Source organism: Chenopodium quinoa, unplaced genomic scaffold, assembly GCF_001683475.1.
Source record: "Chenopodium quinoa cultivar QQ74 unplaced genomic scaffold, ASM168347v1, whole genome shotgun sequence".
Taxonomy (NCBI): domain Eukaryota; kingdom Viridiplantae; phylum Streptophyta; class Magnoliopsida; order Caryophyllales; family Amaranthaceae; genus Chenopodium; species Chenopodium quinoa.
In genome coordinates, this window is record NW_018743099.1 from 2,319,324 (window position 1) to 2,337,449 (window position 18,126).

Consider the following 18,126-nt stretch of genomic DNA (forward strand, 5'->3'; position numbering starts at 1 on the left):
CCGGGAGCTAACCGGGTAGGCAAATGTCACATAAAAGTGACTGGATGTCCTGCGCATAATAATAATAATAATAATAATAATAATAATAATAATAATAATAATAATAATAATAATAATAATAATAATAATAATAATAATAATAATAATAATAATAATAATAATAAAAGGAAAATACAGCGTCCTGTACTCCCAGTAGAAGTTATGGTCAAATATAAAGTCGCATAACTCCCCCCATATGTTCATACTCCAGGTATATACGTTCCAAGAGTTTTGGTGTGCAATCTCTTTCACTTTACGTTGTTTACATATTATTAGACTTGGTGATGACTCTCAAACCATAGCACAAACAAACATCATAAATCATTCAAGCAATCAAACATACCAATTTATTAATTCTTGAATAATTAGTGACCACATAAATTTAATAGTTGAACTCTTTTTATTCTACCTCGGTGTCAAAGACACCTTAAACGTATAATACGCCGCAAATCCTATCCCTCGGTGTTAGAAACACCTTAAGTGCATATAAGCACTGCAATATAATTTATTCCTGTGTACTAAGACACTTAAATAGCTCAATTCCCATGCTTAAAGCATCAATAAAAATTATATGAACCATAATAAAATTCCCTTTTTATATTCCAAACCAAATTAAACACTTAGTTTAATTAATCATGCTCTCTAACATGCCAATAATAAAAGCGTGGTTCATAATCAACATGCCAACATAAATAATTCCAATCACCAATTCACCATAATTAATTTACACATCACAAATTATTTACCAATATCAATCCAATCAACAATTTTCAACCAATACCTATCATGATACTACTTGGAATTAATTAAGTAAAGCCTAGCATGCTTCTACATATTCAAATAATTACTAAGTACGCGAACGTACCTTGAATATGATCTCGAAATCGCCACGACTAAATAGAATCACTCACTTGGAAGTCTCCTACAAAACAAAATTACAAAGAAGTATTAATACCCTTTCAACACAAATTTCCAGCAATATATACTCTCTTTAAATCACTCATAAACCCTCTAAAATAATCTGAAATTTAATTTAAAACCCTTACTTTTATTCCCAATTAATGGGTAATTAAAAATCCTTTCAAGAAACTTAATTATAAGTTATATATAAAAATTCCAGCATTATTGAAACATCTTAAATTGTTGTAATTATGTTTTAAAACACCTATTTCAATAATTTAAATCACCCACAATCAAATTCCCTCAATATACATTAATTTAGAAAATTAGGGTTTTCAATTTGGGGCTTCTTAATTTCAAAACCAAAATCTAAAAATTCATATACAAAATACTTATTACTAAACATCCTAAAATCATCACAAAACCCAAAAACAATAATTAAATTTAGGCTAGATTGAATTGAAAATCAAAGAACAATAATAATAATGATTTTTTTTTTATAGAAAAGATGTGCACGGACCACCACGGCTGGGCGGCTGCCGCGCGCCCGCCTGTGCTGCTGGTGTGCACCGGTGGTGGTGTGTGGTGGTGGCGCCGGCGTGTGGTGGTGTGTGGTGGTGATTAAAAATAAAAATAAATAAATAAAATAAAATAAAGGGGAAAGGGAAAAGAAAATAAGAGGAGAGAGAGTTTACCTTTGGGTGCACTCCACCTTAGGCATATGATGGGTATTTATACCCCTCTCAAATCCCTCCTACTTAAAATTCCTTTACTACCCTTAATGATCCCTTTCCTAGTCAAACTAATATTTTGACTTTCCTTAAATACCATTGACTTTAAAAATTATCTTTTTATAAAATAATATGCCTTAAAATTTTTAAATCATGAAATAAAATATTTTCAAGATTATTAAATAATTAAAAATAAACTTTTAATTAAAATAATTCTTTTTAAATTAATATAAACCATAAATAATTCATTTCGAATTATTTAAATACTTTAAGAAATAGTTATTTAAATTAAAATACGTATAAAAATACGGGGTATTACATCTCGTATCTCCAATATCCGGTGGGGTCGCGGGAATGCCACTATACAATACGACTATCATTTTTATCTTATTTTCGGATACACCTAAATTTAGTTGTATTTAAGTGTTTCGGCTATGTAGAATCTCACCAAATGCCATCAAGTTTTTCAAAATTCACCAAATGCCACTGAGGTTTAGTACAATATCACCAAATGCCATTTCCGTTAGTTGACCGTCAGTGTCCGTTAGTTGACCATTAGTTGGCCCCGCCACTTGCCACGTGTCAAGTTATGATTGGTCCGTTTTTAAAAAATATAATATTTTTTAAAAAATTTTAAAAAAAATTAGAAAAAAATTAAAAAAAAAACAAAACAGAAAACCCTTGAAACCACCCCAGCCACCACCCCGAAACCCTGCCCCTCCCCTTACCTTGCCAGAAAACGGCCGGCCACCTTCTTAACCAACAAAAATCGGTCGGCCGGCTCTGTACCACCCTACCTGACCCACCCTTGACCCCCGAAACCACCCACACAGCCCGCCCCGACCCCAAATTCACCAACACGAGCCTCGATACTAGGCCCTCTCCTTTCCTCCGTCGCCAAAACCAGCCCTCCTCCCTTCTCCCACCGTCGGGGTAGTGGAAGGGGTGGTGGCTGGGGGTGGTTTCAAGGGTTTTCTGTTTTTTTTTTTTTATTTTTTTTTTAAAAAAATATTTTTTTTTGAAACGGACCAATTAGAAGGTGACACGTGGCAAGTGGTGGGGTCAACTAACGGAAATGACATTTGGTGATATTGTACTAAACCTCAGTAGCATTTGGTGAATTTTGAAAAACTTGATGACATTTAATTTGGTGAATTTTAAAATTACTCAGTCGCATTTGATGAAATAGCCGTAAGGGTTTTACTTTTTCTATATCAAATTTTCACGATTGGCCTTGATTTCACTATTTATTATTCCATTTTCAACTTAAATCCTCCATTTTAAGTTATTTGCCTCACTTTTTGTTGAATTATTGTCTAAACCTTGTTCTTGGGGAAAAAGAATTAATTACTATTTTATTTATTTTTTACTTCTCGAGTTATCTTATTAGGAGTATTTTTCAATGTATTTTTACTTTTTCAATTTTTTTTGGTAAATATGGAAATACCTACCTTCTTACCCCTATCACTCAAGTTATTCATTTTTTTTTACACACATACACCCATAATTTGCACCTTAACTTAGTTTATCCTTATACCTTTTATAATCATCCTCCTTTTGCCTTATCTTCATAATTTATGAATTTACACATAGAGAGTATGAGTTTTCCTTTTACTTCAAGAAAAGGGTAGTTTGTTTCAAAAAAAAAAAAAAAAAAAAAAAAAAGGAAAAGGGTAGTTTAATGACCTCTACTCAAACAGTTACTAAACCATTAAAATATTTGTCTCTTTTATGCGTTTATGAATACTTGCAACATTTTCTTTTTCAATATGGAAGAACTATTATGTTGCTATTTTACACTCTCGCTAACCTCACTTGCAATAATTTTTTATTGTTTATATATCCCACAAACAAAAGTAACCCCATTAACCTCGATAATACATCAGTATATTTAATTTTCATATATACTACGGAGTACCTACAATTCTTCCTAAATTTCCACACAAACTCAAGTGTTGCAAGTATAGGAATAAAATGTAGAAGTATCTTTTTATTGTCTACATAACCTTGAATACCCATCTAAAAAGTAGGAAAATGTTTCTTTCTTTCTTTTTTTTAATTAAGAAAACGAAATAAAAACAATGATTCAAGGGATTTGGCCATACACCTAAGGTGCTAAATGTGATGTTGGATGGGATTTGATTCTAAGTCAATTATATGGTTCAGGTCATAAAATTGATTTACGAGTCATTCTATTTGGTAGGACTCTGTATCATGTACAATACTTTTGTATTCCCTCTGTCCCATAATATATGATACAGTCAATATTGCACACATGTCAATGCACTAGTTTAACTTTATTTTTATATAATTAAATATTAATGAAAATTATTGTAAAAATTATATTGTAAAACGTTATATTAATACCTATCTAACAACATATTTTATGATAAAATATGTTTTTATTATATTAGTAAAAAATTATGGTCAAATCTAATGTATGAATAGTGAAAAAAGTCCAACGTCTCATGTATTATGAGACGGAGGGAGTACTATTTAGTCTACATAACCTTGAATACCCATCTACAAAGTAGGAAAATGTTTCTTTCTTTCTTTTTTTTTTTAATTAAGAAAACGAAATAAAAACAATGATTCAAGGGATTTGGCCATACACCTAAGGTGCTAAATGTGATGTTGGATGGGATTTGATTCTAAGTCAATTATATGGTTCAGGTCATAAAATTGATTTACGAGTCATTCAATTTGGTAGGACTCTGTATCATGTACAATACTTTTGTATTCCCTCTGTCCCATAATATATGATACAGTCAACATTGCACACATGTCAATGCACTAGTTTAACTTTATTTTTATATAATTAAATATTAATGAAAATTATTGTAAAAATTATATTATAAAACTTTATATTAATACCTATCTAACAACATATTTTATGATAAAATATGTTTTTATTATGTTAGTAAAAAATTATGGTCAAATCTAATGCATAAATGGTGAAAAAAGTCCAACGTCTCATGTATTATGGGACGGAGGGAGTACTATTTAGTTTTGTGCCTAGTGAGAAATATTGAGGATGTGGGTATACTACATATAGGTCGCAGGTTCAATTCACTCATTTCTACTTTGTAATGATCTTGTTGTTTTATTTAAAAAAATTGCACATCCAAATTAGTTTATTATCATCATTAGTTTTAAAATATTTACTCTGTACTTACCACGTTTTAATAAGTCAAATTCATATCATGTTTAGTCATGTAATCATATACTTGTGGTAAAAATTCAATAATCATATACGAGTCAGTTTACAAGCAATGTACGAAGAGTCGAGGATCCACACAATTATTATAGGCAATATATTCGACAACAAAATAAAACGTCATACACGTAGATAGCTTTCGTAGCAACGAGGAAATCGAAGAGCGCGAGATAAATTATAAACCTCATCATATCGCTACCTTCGTCCTTCCTACATATATATTTCATTATTTATTTCGTCTTTTCCCACTTAGCTATTGGACCAACCTAGCATATGCTATTATGCATGCATAATTTCTTGTATATTTCACACACATATTTATACATCAAAGTTTTCATATAAAACTCATTCAACTTTACTCTTACCATATCTAATTGAGCACAACGAAACAAAAAACTTGCCAACTACAATGCATAGCAATTTGAGCTGATCAATCAGCTAAACTGTCAATTAGTTTGGTCACAGAAATTGTGACCCGTAATTTGAGAATTTGCACATTTATAAATTTTGCTCAGGAAATTTTCTCTACGTGCTAAGTTGGGATTATAAAATGTGGAGGTTAAAAGTTGGAGAAGGTGCAAACGACCCTTATTTATACAGCACTAATAACTTTGTTGGGCGACAAACTTGGGAGTTTGATCCAAACTATGGCACCCCTGAGGAGAGGGAGGAGGTAGAGGATGCACGTCGTAACTTCTACAACAATCGATTTAAAGTTAAACCTTGTGGTGATCTCATATGGCGTCTTCAGGTTCGTTTCCTGGCTTTATTATAGATCATATTCACCTTTATTATTTACTTTGTTTAATAATTGAAGTAATACTAAAAAGGCATGTAGTAAGTTTAACTTACAGCTAAAATTAAGCTCGGAAGTTGATATTTTTATTTTTAATTTTTTGAATTAACTCAAAAGTTCATTTAAGGTTAATTAAGTTTGTGAAATTTTGAAGTGATGAGAAACTTCTCCTTACTATTACATAGCATTTGCAAAATCATGAGATACTTAAGTAGACGTAAAATGTTTTGTTTGTTTTTTTTTATTTTATTTTATTATTATTTTCTTTTTTTATTGGTAAGGAGAAGGGTCTTAATTATCGGGCCGGAATCTCTCACAGGTCCTTTCGGCCTGAGTTAACGGGCTAGACATTTTAGGAGTGGGGAGGTGGGGGGGAAGGGTAAGAGAATCTTCACCCCAAAGTGCCTCTAGTGGGGTTTGATCCCACAACCTCAAGGTTGTGAGATGCAAACCTTATCACTAGGCTTTATAATAGACGTAAAATGGTTGGTATTGACTGTTTCCTTCATAAACGAAAGTATTGAACTCCTCTTATTGTATGTTTAGCAGGCTTTATTATAGATGGTAATCGTGGTGTTTGTTTAGTTGTAAAGAATTATTTACTAAAGAGTACTTATAAGAGTTTGGGAGCGAGCAATATATAATAAGGTGATTTTTCACACTAACATAAAATATCGTACGAGCCCTTATTCCAATTACATGCCAAACGCGAGATAAATAAAATCACACTATCAAAATTTCATAATCTCAACCCGTCTAAATAAATTAAACGTTCCAATAGTGGTACTTTCCGTTATTATGGGGTACGTTACTTTGCTATTAATAATGATTGGGAATGACAAAGCTCAGCTAATCGACCCTGCAAAAATCAATCCGATTGAATTGAAACAAGTTTATTTTAGTTTATTACACTCAATTAAAAAGTTGCAACAACAATTCCCAAATAGTGATATAATATACTTCGTATCTAATAATTTTACGCTAAGTAACACAAAATTTGAAAGCATCCAATTATATTTTAAGTCAACGGGCACCAAGATTACTCGATATGGGAAGATACTTTGATAACTTTATCCATTAATTAATTGTACATGTTCGAATAGGGTGACCACATCTTATAAAGATTGGATTAAAAAAGGGAATTTTTTTTGATAGTGTAAGACCAACAGGAAGAGTAGCACTAATTATATTTCCAAATTGAGGAAAGTTACCCTAGATGATGTTCTATGGCTTAATTCGTTTCCCAGAGAAGTAATTCAGTGTCTTGATGAGCTGCGTATGTTGTCTGATGAGAAGTTGGTAAGTTTGACAAGCAAAAAAAAATTAAAAGAAAGGGAAATTCGAGAAGAAGGAGAAGAGTAAGCTGCAAAAGAGGGGGGAAACTATTTATACAGTTAGAGTGGGTGGGTGGGTTAGTTTAAATAAAGGAGGGAAAGTAAAGAGGGAAAAAAAGGAGGGAAAGTAAAGAGGGAAAAAAAGGAGGGAGTTTTTTAAGTTAAAAAATCGAAAAAAGCCAAAACTAACCTAGGATTCACGTTTGTTTAACGGATTGGTTACTGTAGATAATTGTGTGAAATCTTGGGTGTACCGCTGATAAACAATAGTTAAGTAGATGTGCCATTGATAAACGCTGGAACCTTGGGTGTACTATTGATAATTTTCCGATTGAAAATCCTAAATATAAATATTTTATTACTACGTAGGAAAGTACGCAAATCTAATTATAATAATATACATTTACGTTCAATTGAAAACAATTGCACATCTAGTCCTCAACTACTATACAAATGATAAGTCACAATGACATTACTCTGTCCCTTATTTTTTGCCCTATTTAACTTTTCACGATCTCCAATATGCATCTTTAAACGTATATATCTCCATTTCTATACGCGTAAAAATTATTAAAATTTGATATTAATAAAAACTATACAATGAGACGATTCTAACAAGATCCCACATTAATATATTATCACATATAGATTAACTAGAATTCATGGTCAAAGTTTTAAAAGTTTGACCCATTATATTATCACATATAGATTAACTAGAATTCATGGTCAAAGTTTTAAAAGTTTGACCCATATTTTTACAATGGGGCAAAAAATAAGGGATGAAGGGAGTAACAACGAAGGACGAGCAATTTGAACGTGTTAAGATGCATAATTCCATATATTTGTCACTAAAACAAAATCTCGTTTTACTTCAATAATTACACAAATGTACAAAGGAATCATGAAAGCATAAGCACAAACTTTTATATGTGGTTGGCCACACCGTGTAGTTAATCATTATGGAGGTTACTTTGTTAGTGTTATAGGTGTTACTCACTCGATCGGTTAGGGGTTACTAAGTCGATCAGGGGTTCATCGGCCGGTCAGGGGTTACTCGATCAGGGGCTACTCACTCGGTCAGGGGTTACTCGATTACGGGTTAGTTACTCACTAGGTCATGGGTTATTCACTCGGCTAGCGGTTACTCGATCGGTCAGAGGTTACTCAGTCGGTCAGGGGTTATTCGTCGATTAGGGGTTATTCGTCGGTTAGGGGTTACTTTGTGTGTGTCGGCTGGCCACACGGCCACACAAAAGTTGTTGAAACATAAGACCTCGTATGATATTTCTTTTTCTTCCATCTCAGTCTTTTTGTGGTGTGAGATGAGAATATATGCTCCTTTAATTTGTAAACTTTAATAATTTGTATAATGTGAGAAAATCATGTTATAATTTTGTCCAACAGTGATAAAAAGAAAAATTAGATGCAAATTTTTTAGTTTAATAACGCGATGTAACATTATGCATTTATGCTAGAACATTAATTATTTAATAACCATTAATTATGCGATTGATCATTTGAACCATAGTTCCTAAGGGAGAAAAACTTCAAGCAAACAATACCTCAAGTGAAGGTGGAAGAAGGGGAGGAGATCACATACGAAACTGCTACGACAACACTAAAAAGAGCAGTGAATGTATTCACAGCCCTGCAGTCTGACCAAGGCCATTGGCCTGCTGAAATTGCTGGCCCTCAATTTTTCCTCCCTCCCTTGGTTAGTCCTTTAACAATACACTTCTCATTTATGTAATTGCATCATTTTATAACCAAGTTTTCAAGAGATATAATGTAATAAGACTAATAACATTTACATAAACATGTAATGTCATGCAGGTTTTCTGCTTATACATTACAGGGGATCTAAATTCTGTTTTCGGGCCAGAGCATCGCAGAGAGATTCTTCGTAGTATCTATTATCATCAGGTTAACACATATTCTATACAATGTTGAATTGAATAGGTTTGACCATGGAAATAAATTTACTTTCTTAAAAAAAAATTGGACTAATCATATAATAATTTATTATAATAGAATGAAGATGGAGGTTGGGGATTGCACATTGAAGGACACAGTACCATGTTTTGCACTGCACTCAACTACATTTGTTTGCGAATGCTTGGAATCGGACCTGATGAGGGCGATGACAACGCTTGTCCTAGGGCTCGTAAATGGATCCTTGACCATGGTAGCGTTACCCATATGGCTTCTTGGGGAAAAACTTGGCTATCTGTAAGTCATTTAACATAATTTCACATAAGTTATAACTTGAACATTTTTAAATACTTGTAATTAACCAATGTGATTGTAACAAACTAACATATATCTATCATTTTAGATACTCGGCTTGTTTGATTGGTCTGGAAGTAATCCAATGCCGATCCTTCCGCCTTTTCTCCCTATGTATCCTGGTATAAAATTTCGTACTTCCTAGTAGATATATTGTACAAGTGTTATGTTTAATGCTAGTGAATATATATAAAGAAGCTAATTTCTATCAAATTTTGGTACTAAAATTTGATGTTGGTTATCATGCAGCGAAAATGTGGTGTTATTGTCGAATGGTATATATGCCAATGTCATATTTATATGGGAAGAGATTCATAGGTCCAATTACACCTCTCATTAAACAACTTAGAGAAGAACTCTACAACGAACCCTTTGAGCAAATTAGTTGGAAGAAAATGCGCCATTTGTGTGCACCGGTAAGCTCATATAGCTCGTGCCTTTATAATTTCGATAAACTCATAGATATTTTTTTTATGATTACCAAACAGGAGGATCTCTACTACCCTCATCCATTGATTCAAGATTTAATGTGGGACGCTCTTTACATCTTTATGGAGCCACTCCTTACTCGTTGGCCTTTCAACACGTTGATTCGAAAGAAAGCACTAGAGGTTACAATGGAACACATTCATTACGAAGATGAGAACAGTCGTTACATAACCATGGGATGTGTTGAGAAGGTATCGATCAATAAGCTTATAATGTACAAGTAGCATGGGATTATTACACTAATTTAGTAATTTAAGATATAAAACACTGACTAATTGCTTTGAATTTTGTAGGTTTTATGTATGTTAGCATGTTGGGTTGAAGATCCTAAAGGGGATCATTACAAGAAACACCTTGCTAGAGTCCAGGATTACATTTGGATTGCTGAAGATGGATTAAAAATGCAGGTATTTTATCATCAATGAAAGTTTTATTAATAAACAAGTACTTGCAAAATTCTCCAAAATTATGAAAATTGATCATTACTAACCTAAATACATGTGATAAAAAAAAATTTGCAGAGTTTTGGAAGTCAAGAATGGGATTGTGGGTTTTCCGTCCAAGCATTGCTAGCTTCAAATCTTAGCCTCGACGAAATCGGACCTGCTCTTAAGAAAAGCCACTTCTTTATTAAAGAGACAGGTATTCATTTTTTCTTAACAAGTGAATGTTTCATGTGTATATGGTGCATAAATTAATACTTTAAGGACTAATGTTATAAAATGTTGTTCATAAACACTAAAAAAGAGAATGTTAGGTTGTATAACTAATGCTATATATTTGCTTATATAAGGTTAAGGACAATCCGTCGGGAGACTTCAAAGCTATGCACCGCCATATCTCGAAGGGATCATGGACTTTCTCTGACCAAGATCACGGTTGGCAAGTCTCTGATTGTACCGCCGAAGGCCTAAAAGTAAGACCCTTAAACAAGAACAATGTACAAGTAGAGATTGTATATTTGTATTGTTGTTAAAGAGAAATATAATGCATTATTATGTTTGATTATATATATAATTAACTTTGGTTTCTTTTGTATCATATAGTGTTGTCTAATGTTATCAACAATGCCCCCGGAAATTGTTGGAGAAAAGATGGACCCTGAGCGATTATATGATTCCGTCAATCTCTTGCTTTCTCTACAGGTAAGAATCCATTGCTATTGTAACTCTATGTTTAATGAAGTACTCCGTATTATCTATAGGAGTACATGTAACGTAGATAAATTAAATTGATTGATATTGATATAGAGGTCGAGTGATTGTAGAGTAGAACTTAGCTGTCGTAGTAGATATTTTCCTAAATTTTCGCCATTCACGGCCAAAAACTAAATATGTTACACCACCTCGTCAATCTATCTTTAGTTGAAGTGATATCTATTTTTATGCCATATTTCAGTTTTCCTGGCCAAATTTAAAATAAAATTAAATAATACGATATCAACTATTTATTTTCAGAGTAAAAATGGCGGGGTAGCTGCTTGGGAACCTGCAGGGGCTCAAGAATGGTTGGAGGTGAGCCATTTAATTTTACTACAACGTACTAATTTACGTACTAACAATGTTACAGTAATCAATTTGTTAATTAATATATATGACCTTAATATAAGTATATATATTTGTACGATCTCCAGGTTCTGAACCCGACAGAATTTTTTGAAGGCATTGTCATTGAGTATGAGTGAGTATTATTCGTAATATAACATTTTACTTGGTGTTAACAATTTCTGAATTATTATTATGGTTTTTAATCAATAACATAATACTAAAACATACATCAGAAATGACACATGTAGCTTCCTAGTGCTGTTTTTTCCCTCCAAAACTCCCATCTCCCTTTTTAGCGAAAATCTTTTATTTTTGGAATATTTGGATAATACAACTATAATAATACATTATTTTTAATCTTATATATTATCTTTATAATAATTGTATTCCTTTTTATTTCGTATTCTATTTACTTAAAATAGTTACACAAGATTTTGAGACCTTTTAATTAAGGGAGAATAAGCTATATATAATTTAGAAGGTTGAAATATGATGGAGAGTATAAAATAATGGGGCCAACAATACAATATTAACAATTAAATTACCATTATATAGTTGTACGATAGTGAGGTTCAATGGAAAAAAAAAACATTTTTGTTCATGGTGTTGCTTTGAAATCTTATGAAATAATAACAATTGAGTGAGTTTTCTGTTAAATATTTCTGTAATAATTTTACTAACTTATAACATTTTTATCCCTTCAAAAAATCTATTAACTATTACTAAAACAAGTCATGCTTACATCGATCATTTTAGACATATGTCAAGCTATCATTAAAAAATTTTATCACTAATAAATTATATGATGTCAGCTTTAAGTTTTTTTTTTAAAAAAAATTATGTACTTAGCTTATTTTTTGGAAGTACAATGTATATTTTTTTTTTTTTTTTTTTTTTTTTTTATATTTTTATTTTGGGACTATATTAATCCATTTATAAAAAGTCATACGACATTTACACAAAGTAATGGCTATTGCTGAGCTTGGTAACACAGGCTTGTGACCCAAGTGGGAGCATTAAAGTGGTGGAACATATGAAAGTTTTAGAGCATGTGCCAGGTAAGGAGACGGTAGCTCATTCAACAAACGAATGAAACTCAGCTACCAGCTAACACAAGCAGAGCTATAGGACAGACCCACGAAAACAATCCCCACGAGTCGGATGAGGTCACACCCAAACACGATATCTCCCCCCACAAAGCCGGCACAATTGACTACAAACTTCTAATGGACCACCACTTTTTATACGAGTCAATACATTTAGATAGCAATTTTTATTATTTTTTTACTCATTTATTTATTATAAAATTGCAACTCGATTAAATGAACTAGCTCGTTTTCTTTGAAAAAAAAAAAAAAATTGCAACTCGATTCATTCTTCAATTAAACAGAGATTAATTAATACGGAGTATTAACTATTGTTGTTGTTTGTAACATAAAGATTCGTTCCCATATTGTTTCAACATCGTCCTCATTGCAATATAGCAAGTACGTTAACAATTACTAAAAGTACGCAATAAAACAATGACAATATGTTGGCTAAAACTAAACTTAAACACATTTGATAAAATAGCAGAAGCTCTTAAGACCTTATAGAAGCTTGTTTTTTATGTGATAATTAGTGTGTGAGCCAGACTTTGCTACCGGTGCTACTTTGAGCAATTTTAATTCTTTTGGACTTTAGAGACTTGTTGATTTTTTATCGTGAGTAATTATTATACAATGACAACAATAAATTATTTTACATATTTCTTTGCTTATATTCTACATTCCAATATGTATATACTTCTATATATTTGTGTAGATTAATAGAGTATGATTTATTTCTAGTTAAGATGGTCATAAGTGAAATTTTCATTCAATGAGGTTTGGTGTTCAAACCTCTTTGTACGGAGTATACATTATTTTTAGTTAATGACGACATGGAATAAAAATTCTTGATTTGTAATGTGTCGTGATGCTAGTGTAAGAAGGAGTCCACATGGCACATAGATAATTTTAGGAACACCATAATTTAAAATTTCCCACATTCATTAATCACAACATTAATTGCATAGTTAATATACACATACCAAGTTCAAAGGATTGCTCAGCTTAGTAACGAGAGTTTGTAACCCAAGTGGGCGCATTAAGGTTTTGGAACAATTGCAAGCATTGTTCTGTTGGGCGTACTTACTAAATGACTTGTAAATTAGTCATTGGACCATTATTTTTTAAAATGTTTATTTTCGTCCTTATCATTTTTAATTTTCTCGGTAATCCAATATTAATTTAATAAATTTTTAAAGTTTAATTTAATACACATCGTTTAATTTTCTCTCTAATCCAATATTTGTTGGCTTAATTGTTTTTAATTTATTTAATAAATTTTTAAAGCTTAATACACATGGTTTAATTTTATCTCTAATCCAATATTTGTTGGCTTGAATCTTTTTAATTTATTTAATAAATTTTTAAAGCTTAATACACATGGTTTAATTTTATCTCTAATCCAATATTTGTAGGCTTGAATGTTTTTAATTTATTTAATAAAGTTTAATACACATCGTTTATTTAAAATCGTGATATTATAGGTTTCATTAAAAAATAAAAAAAATAATAAAAAAAAAATCCTTGATAATACATAGAACCTCATATACTAAGCTTAGTCTAATGGTAAGGTTGTCCCACTAAGTTGCGAAATCATACCCTACTAGAGACACTTTGGGGATGTGGATTTCCTTATCCTTTCCCTTCACTTTCAAAAGGCTTAACCCGCTAATCCGGACCAGGTTGACTTGTGAGAGGTTTCAGCTCAATAGACTCTTCTTTTTACTTGAAAAAAAAATACAAAGTATTCTTTAGATTTCAATTAATGTTCGTTCCAGTTGACATTGCAACTCCTTATATTTCGTGATATCTAAATGAAAACTCTTGGCACATAAGTTTCCTAAACTCTAATATAGCTTTTGGGGAAAAAAATTGCAACTCCTTATAGTTCATGTTGTCATAAAAAACGATAAACCACGTGATAAGTTACATAGGATAAGAAGTAGTACAATCTTAACAGTCTTTTCCAATAAAATAGAGAACCGAAAAAAAAAGTAAGAAATTGTGGTGAGTTTTCAGAATTTCACCAAATTACTAATTTATTATAAATTATTGATTCCATTAATAATACAAGTTGATCTTATTTAAAGACTCTTTGAAAAGTTTTGAACTTCCCATAGCTTCCAAATGAATAGTGTTTCATTAAGTAGGCAATTCAAGTATTATATGTGGACATGTGGTATACTAGTAGGGATTGAATTTCAAATTACTCAAAACTATGAGATCGTGGGATCTATCTTCACTAACCGTCAACTTGAGGGTAGACAACTAGACAGGTAGTGAATAGTGATTCCTTTATCATTATCCTCCCCGATTTCAAGAAGTTTTGTCTGTTAACATGGGTTGACTTGTGAGAGGTAGCATGATGACACATCATAATTTGCAACCATTTTTTTAATGCACCAATAATAGCATGAAATGAAAGTGATCATGAAATCCCTTGTAACAATATATTACAGTACATCCCTAAAATAACATATTAGCAAGTTACGTGGGCTAGATAGTAGATATGATTAAATTTTGTAAATTGTGAGATTTGTGACTCCCATATATTTTGTGAAATGATGTTTGTGACATATGGAATGGAAGAAGTATATGAAATATACAAATTTAAATAAATTTATGGTTAAATTGTATCTTGAAATAAGATAAGTAGATAAACATATCCTCTCAAAGGAATTTCTAACGAAGAGATCAAACTAAGCTCATTAGTTGCAACATATGAGCAATAAGGAAGCTGACATCTATTTCAACATCTAATATTATCAAACTCTACCTATAATACAACTTAACTTTTCATTTGTGTGTCAATACGCAATTCCAACATTGATTTACTTTGTTGTTTATAGATGAAAAATCTATTGTTCAATGGTAAACTAGTACTATGTACAATACTTGCATAAAGGGCAGCTAAAAACAATCTTTACGCTTTAGATAAGATGTTAGTGAAAGAAATTTAACATAAGCCAAAAGAGATATTAAGTCCCACATCGAAAGTTCACAAACTATTTTCTAAGTTTATATACCAAAAGATGCTGATACTTGTCGCTGAGTTCGGTAACGTGGACTTGTAACCCAAGTGGGAGCATTAAGGTGATGGAACAGGATTTCGACTAATTGGGTCGGGATTATGGTTGACATTATGTTGGCCCGCCCTATCCAAGTTAAGAGTTGGCCCATGTGGGTTAGGCGAAAGCCCAATCTTCTTGGGCCCTAAAGTGGAGGGTACTGCGTCAGGCTGGTTTCACAGAGCAACGAAAACCTCCCGCTCTCGTCAGTGGAAGGATTACGGGCTTGCGCCTCCTTGGCCCATTAGTACCCATTTGGTTGATACTCCAATTGGACCATCACTTTTTTTTTATTATTTTTATACTTTTGTGCTTAAATAGCCATAAAAAAAAACATACTTTTTTCTTTAAGAGCAAATGCGAATTGGAATTGGAAATTGTGGCTCGTTTCAATCACCATATAAAAATCAAGGAGATTAATCGATATTTATTGTTCTTATGCTCGTAGTTGGAGGGTGTACTTATGGGTCAGGTGTCATGATGCGTACCTGGAAGATACGGAAAAAACCATGTACTCAGTGGGATTTTTTTTAAAGTTACAGATTAAAAGTCATTTTTATTGAAATGAACCTTATTAATGCAAAAGCCTAAGTCATGCACTTACAAAAAAGAAAGAGGTTTTATAATCTAAAAATAATCCATTTCTTATTATTTTCGTATAAACTTGTCATTGTCAGTGGTTGATTACTTGGATCGGAATGGGATGATTTTAATATAAATATTGGTTTCGGTTGGCATTGGCTTCTTTGTACAAAGTATTTCCTATTCTTTTGCTTAGTAGAAGGAAACTCTCTTGCATATAATTTTCAAAATAAAGGGTTCCCAATTCCCATATCATAAAATTACATGATTTTGTAGCAATTAATAAATACCATGAAAAGGATAATTATAATTGCTGGGTTCAGTGACGTGGGCTTGTGACCCGAGTGGGAGCAATAAATTGATAGAACATTTTAAGAATTGAGAAAGTGGCGTAGTTGGGTAGAAAAGGGGGGGTACTTGGGTTAACGAGAGCAGCAGGCCCAAGCTGCTATACTTCCCTCCTTCCCCTGAGTTGGGTACTTGGGTTCCAAGTAACGGGTACCCGCCCAAAATGAAAACTCCTGCACACTAATCTTCTTGATTGGACTTTCTATTTTTTCTCAACAATCCCTAATTTTTTTAGGGTTTTCCTTTAAATTTATTTCATAACATCACCAAATTACTAATGTATTATAGTATTGATAACTCTAATACAATCAATTTTTTGATCCTTTTTAAAGACTCGTGGAAAAAGTTTTGAGCTCTGTAATCATGTTTACAAAGTATTGTGTACAATACGATAGTGATAGACATATAGTACGGTGTCATAGTATGAGATTATGAGTGTTGTTTCTGCGTTTTAAAGTCTAACATTAACGGTTTACTCAAAAAATTCATTGATACAAATAATTAATGAATTTTGTCACACAGTTGTTAACAAATTTTTATGGAGTATATTGTGACAAAATTGCATTGAAAATTCAACAACATCATTATTTTTATACTTATACAATGTCAAGTTTATGCCTGTGGGATTTTATATTAATTAATAAAATAAATATCTAATTTGATACGCTCGTGCTATTATTGATACTACTTTTATAAATGTAAAAAATAAAGATATATTTGTACATACGTAGTATATATGATACCACAATGATTTTTTATTTTTTTAATTGAAATAAACTTTATTATAAAAGTAGTAAAGTTGAACAAAAGAAAAAAAATGATAATATTACAGGAATAAATTTTAGATAAAAGTATTAATTCAATATTTACTAATCTTTGTTCATTTTTGTAAGGAAAAAATATAAAATATTTGAAAGATATGTAAAAATATTCCAGTTGAGTGTATATGGAAAAAATATTATTGTCCAATTGAATATGTTCTATATTATTTTCTTCAAGGTCTCAAAAAAAAAAAAAATTATTTTCTGCAAATTTTGCAAAGAAAAAAAAAATGGAGGCAAAATTTTTAATAATAAAATGACACATGTAAGTCCTAGTTTCACTTTTAATACTACCTCCGTTACTTTTTTTAGCTGCAACAAAGGGGTATTATTTGTGAGATATAAAAATTCCTTTGTTGCAACTAAAAAAAATGAAGGTAATATAAAAATCATTGATTTGAATGTATTTGAAGATTTAATTTAGAAAAAAATATGTTAAGGAATAATATTTTGGTGATATATTTAGACATTTGCTATAATAAAAATGGTATTCAAATAGGAAGATTTAATTATTGTAATATATGGTAAATATATTTTGAAGAAGATTTGATGAAAAAAAAAAAAAAAAAAAGGTGGTTTTGGAGGGAAAATACAGAACCAGGAAGTGACACGTGTCATTTCTGGTGTCTATTTTAGTATTATGTTATTATTGATAAAGATTTGATAAGTGCAATTTGAGTAGAAAAGGGAGAGAATTTGGTTGGCTTGTAAGAGCAACCGACCGTGCTTAGGATCCGCGTCAAGCCCGGATTCCAAGCAATGGGGTACCCCGCCATAAGGAAAACTTCAACTTGCACACAAATCTTCTAGTTGGACCATCTATTTTTATCAACACGTTAGTGTTAGAGGTGTCAAATCCTGACTTGAAAGTCAAATGAAA

The 18,126-nt window shown here is 31.6% G+C and overlaps 1 protein-coding gene across 2 annotated transcripts; it reads left to right on the top strand.

Moving 5' to 3' along the window:
- The first annotated feature begins 5,281 nt into the window (after positions 1–5,281).
- On the top strand, positions 5,282–11,554 carry LOC110731879 (beta-amyrin synthase-like). 2 transcript variants are annotated; one of them, XM_021911792.1, is made up of 13 exons: positions 5,282–5,638; positions 8,546–8,731; positions 8,851–8,940; positions 9,049–9,246; positions 9,353–9,425; positions 9,553–9,719; positions 9,792–9,983; positions 10,086–10,199; positions 10,314–10,434; positions 10,584–10,708; positions 10,839–10,937; positions 11,250–11,306; positions 11,426–11,554. In XM_021911792.1, the coding sequence occupies exons 1-13, from the start codon at positions 5,438–5,440 to the stop codon at positions 11,474–11,476; spliced, it is 1,674 nt and encodes a 557-aa protein (XP_021767484.1). In that variant the 5' UTR covers positions 5,282–5,437; the 3' UTR covers positions 11,477–11,554. The 2 variants fall into 2 exon arrangements, with proteins under 2 accessions (XP_021767484.1, XP_021767482.1); XM_021911790.1 differs by lacking the exons at positions 10,839–10,937; positions 11,250–11,306; positions 11,426–11,554 and having other exon boundaries at positions 5,291–5,638; positions 10,586–10,676.
- Positions 11,555–18,126: the final 6,572 nt, after the last annotated feature.

Coding starts and splice junctions, on each gene's coding strand:
- LOC110731879 (XM_021911792.1), top strand. CDS start 5,438: ATGTGGAGGTTAAAAGTTGGAGAAGGTGCAAACGACCCTTATTTATAC. Junction 9,247..9,352: donor GGGGAAAAACTTGGCTATCT/GTAAGTCATTTA, acceptor CTATCATTTTAG/ATACTCGGCTTGTTTGATTG. Junction 10,435..10,583: donor CTTCTTTATTAAAGAGACAG/GTATTCATTTTT, acceptor TTTGCTTATATA/AGGTTAAGGACAATCCGTCG.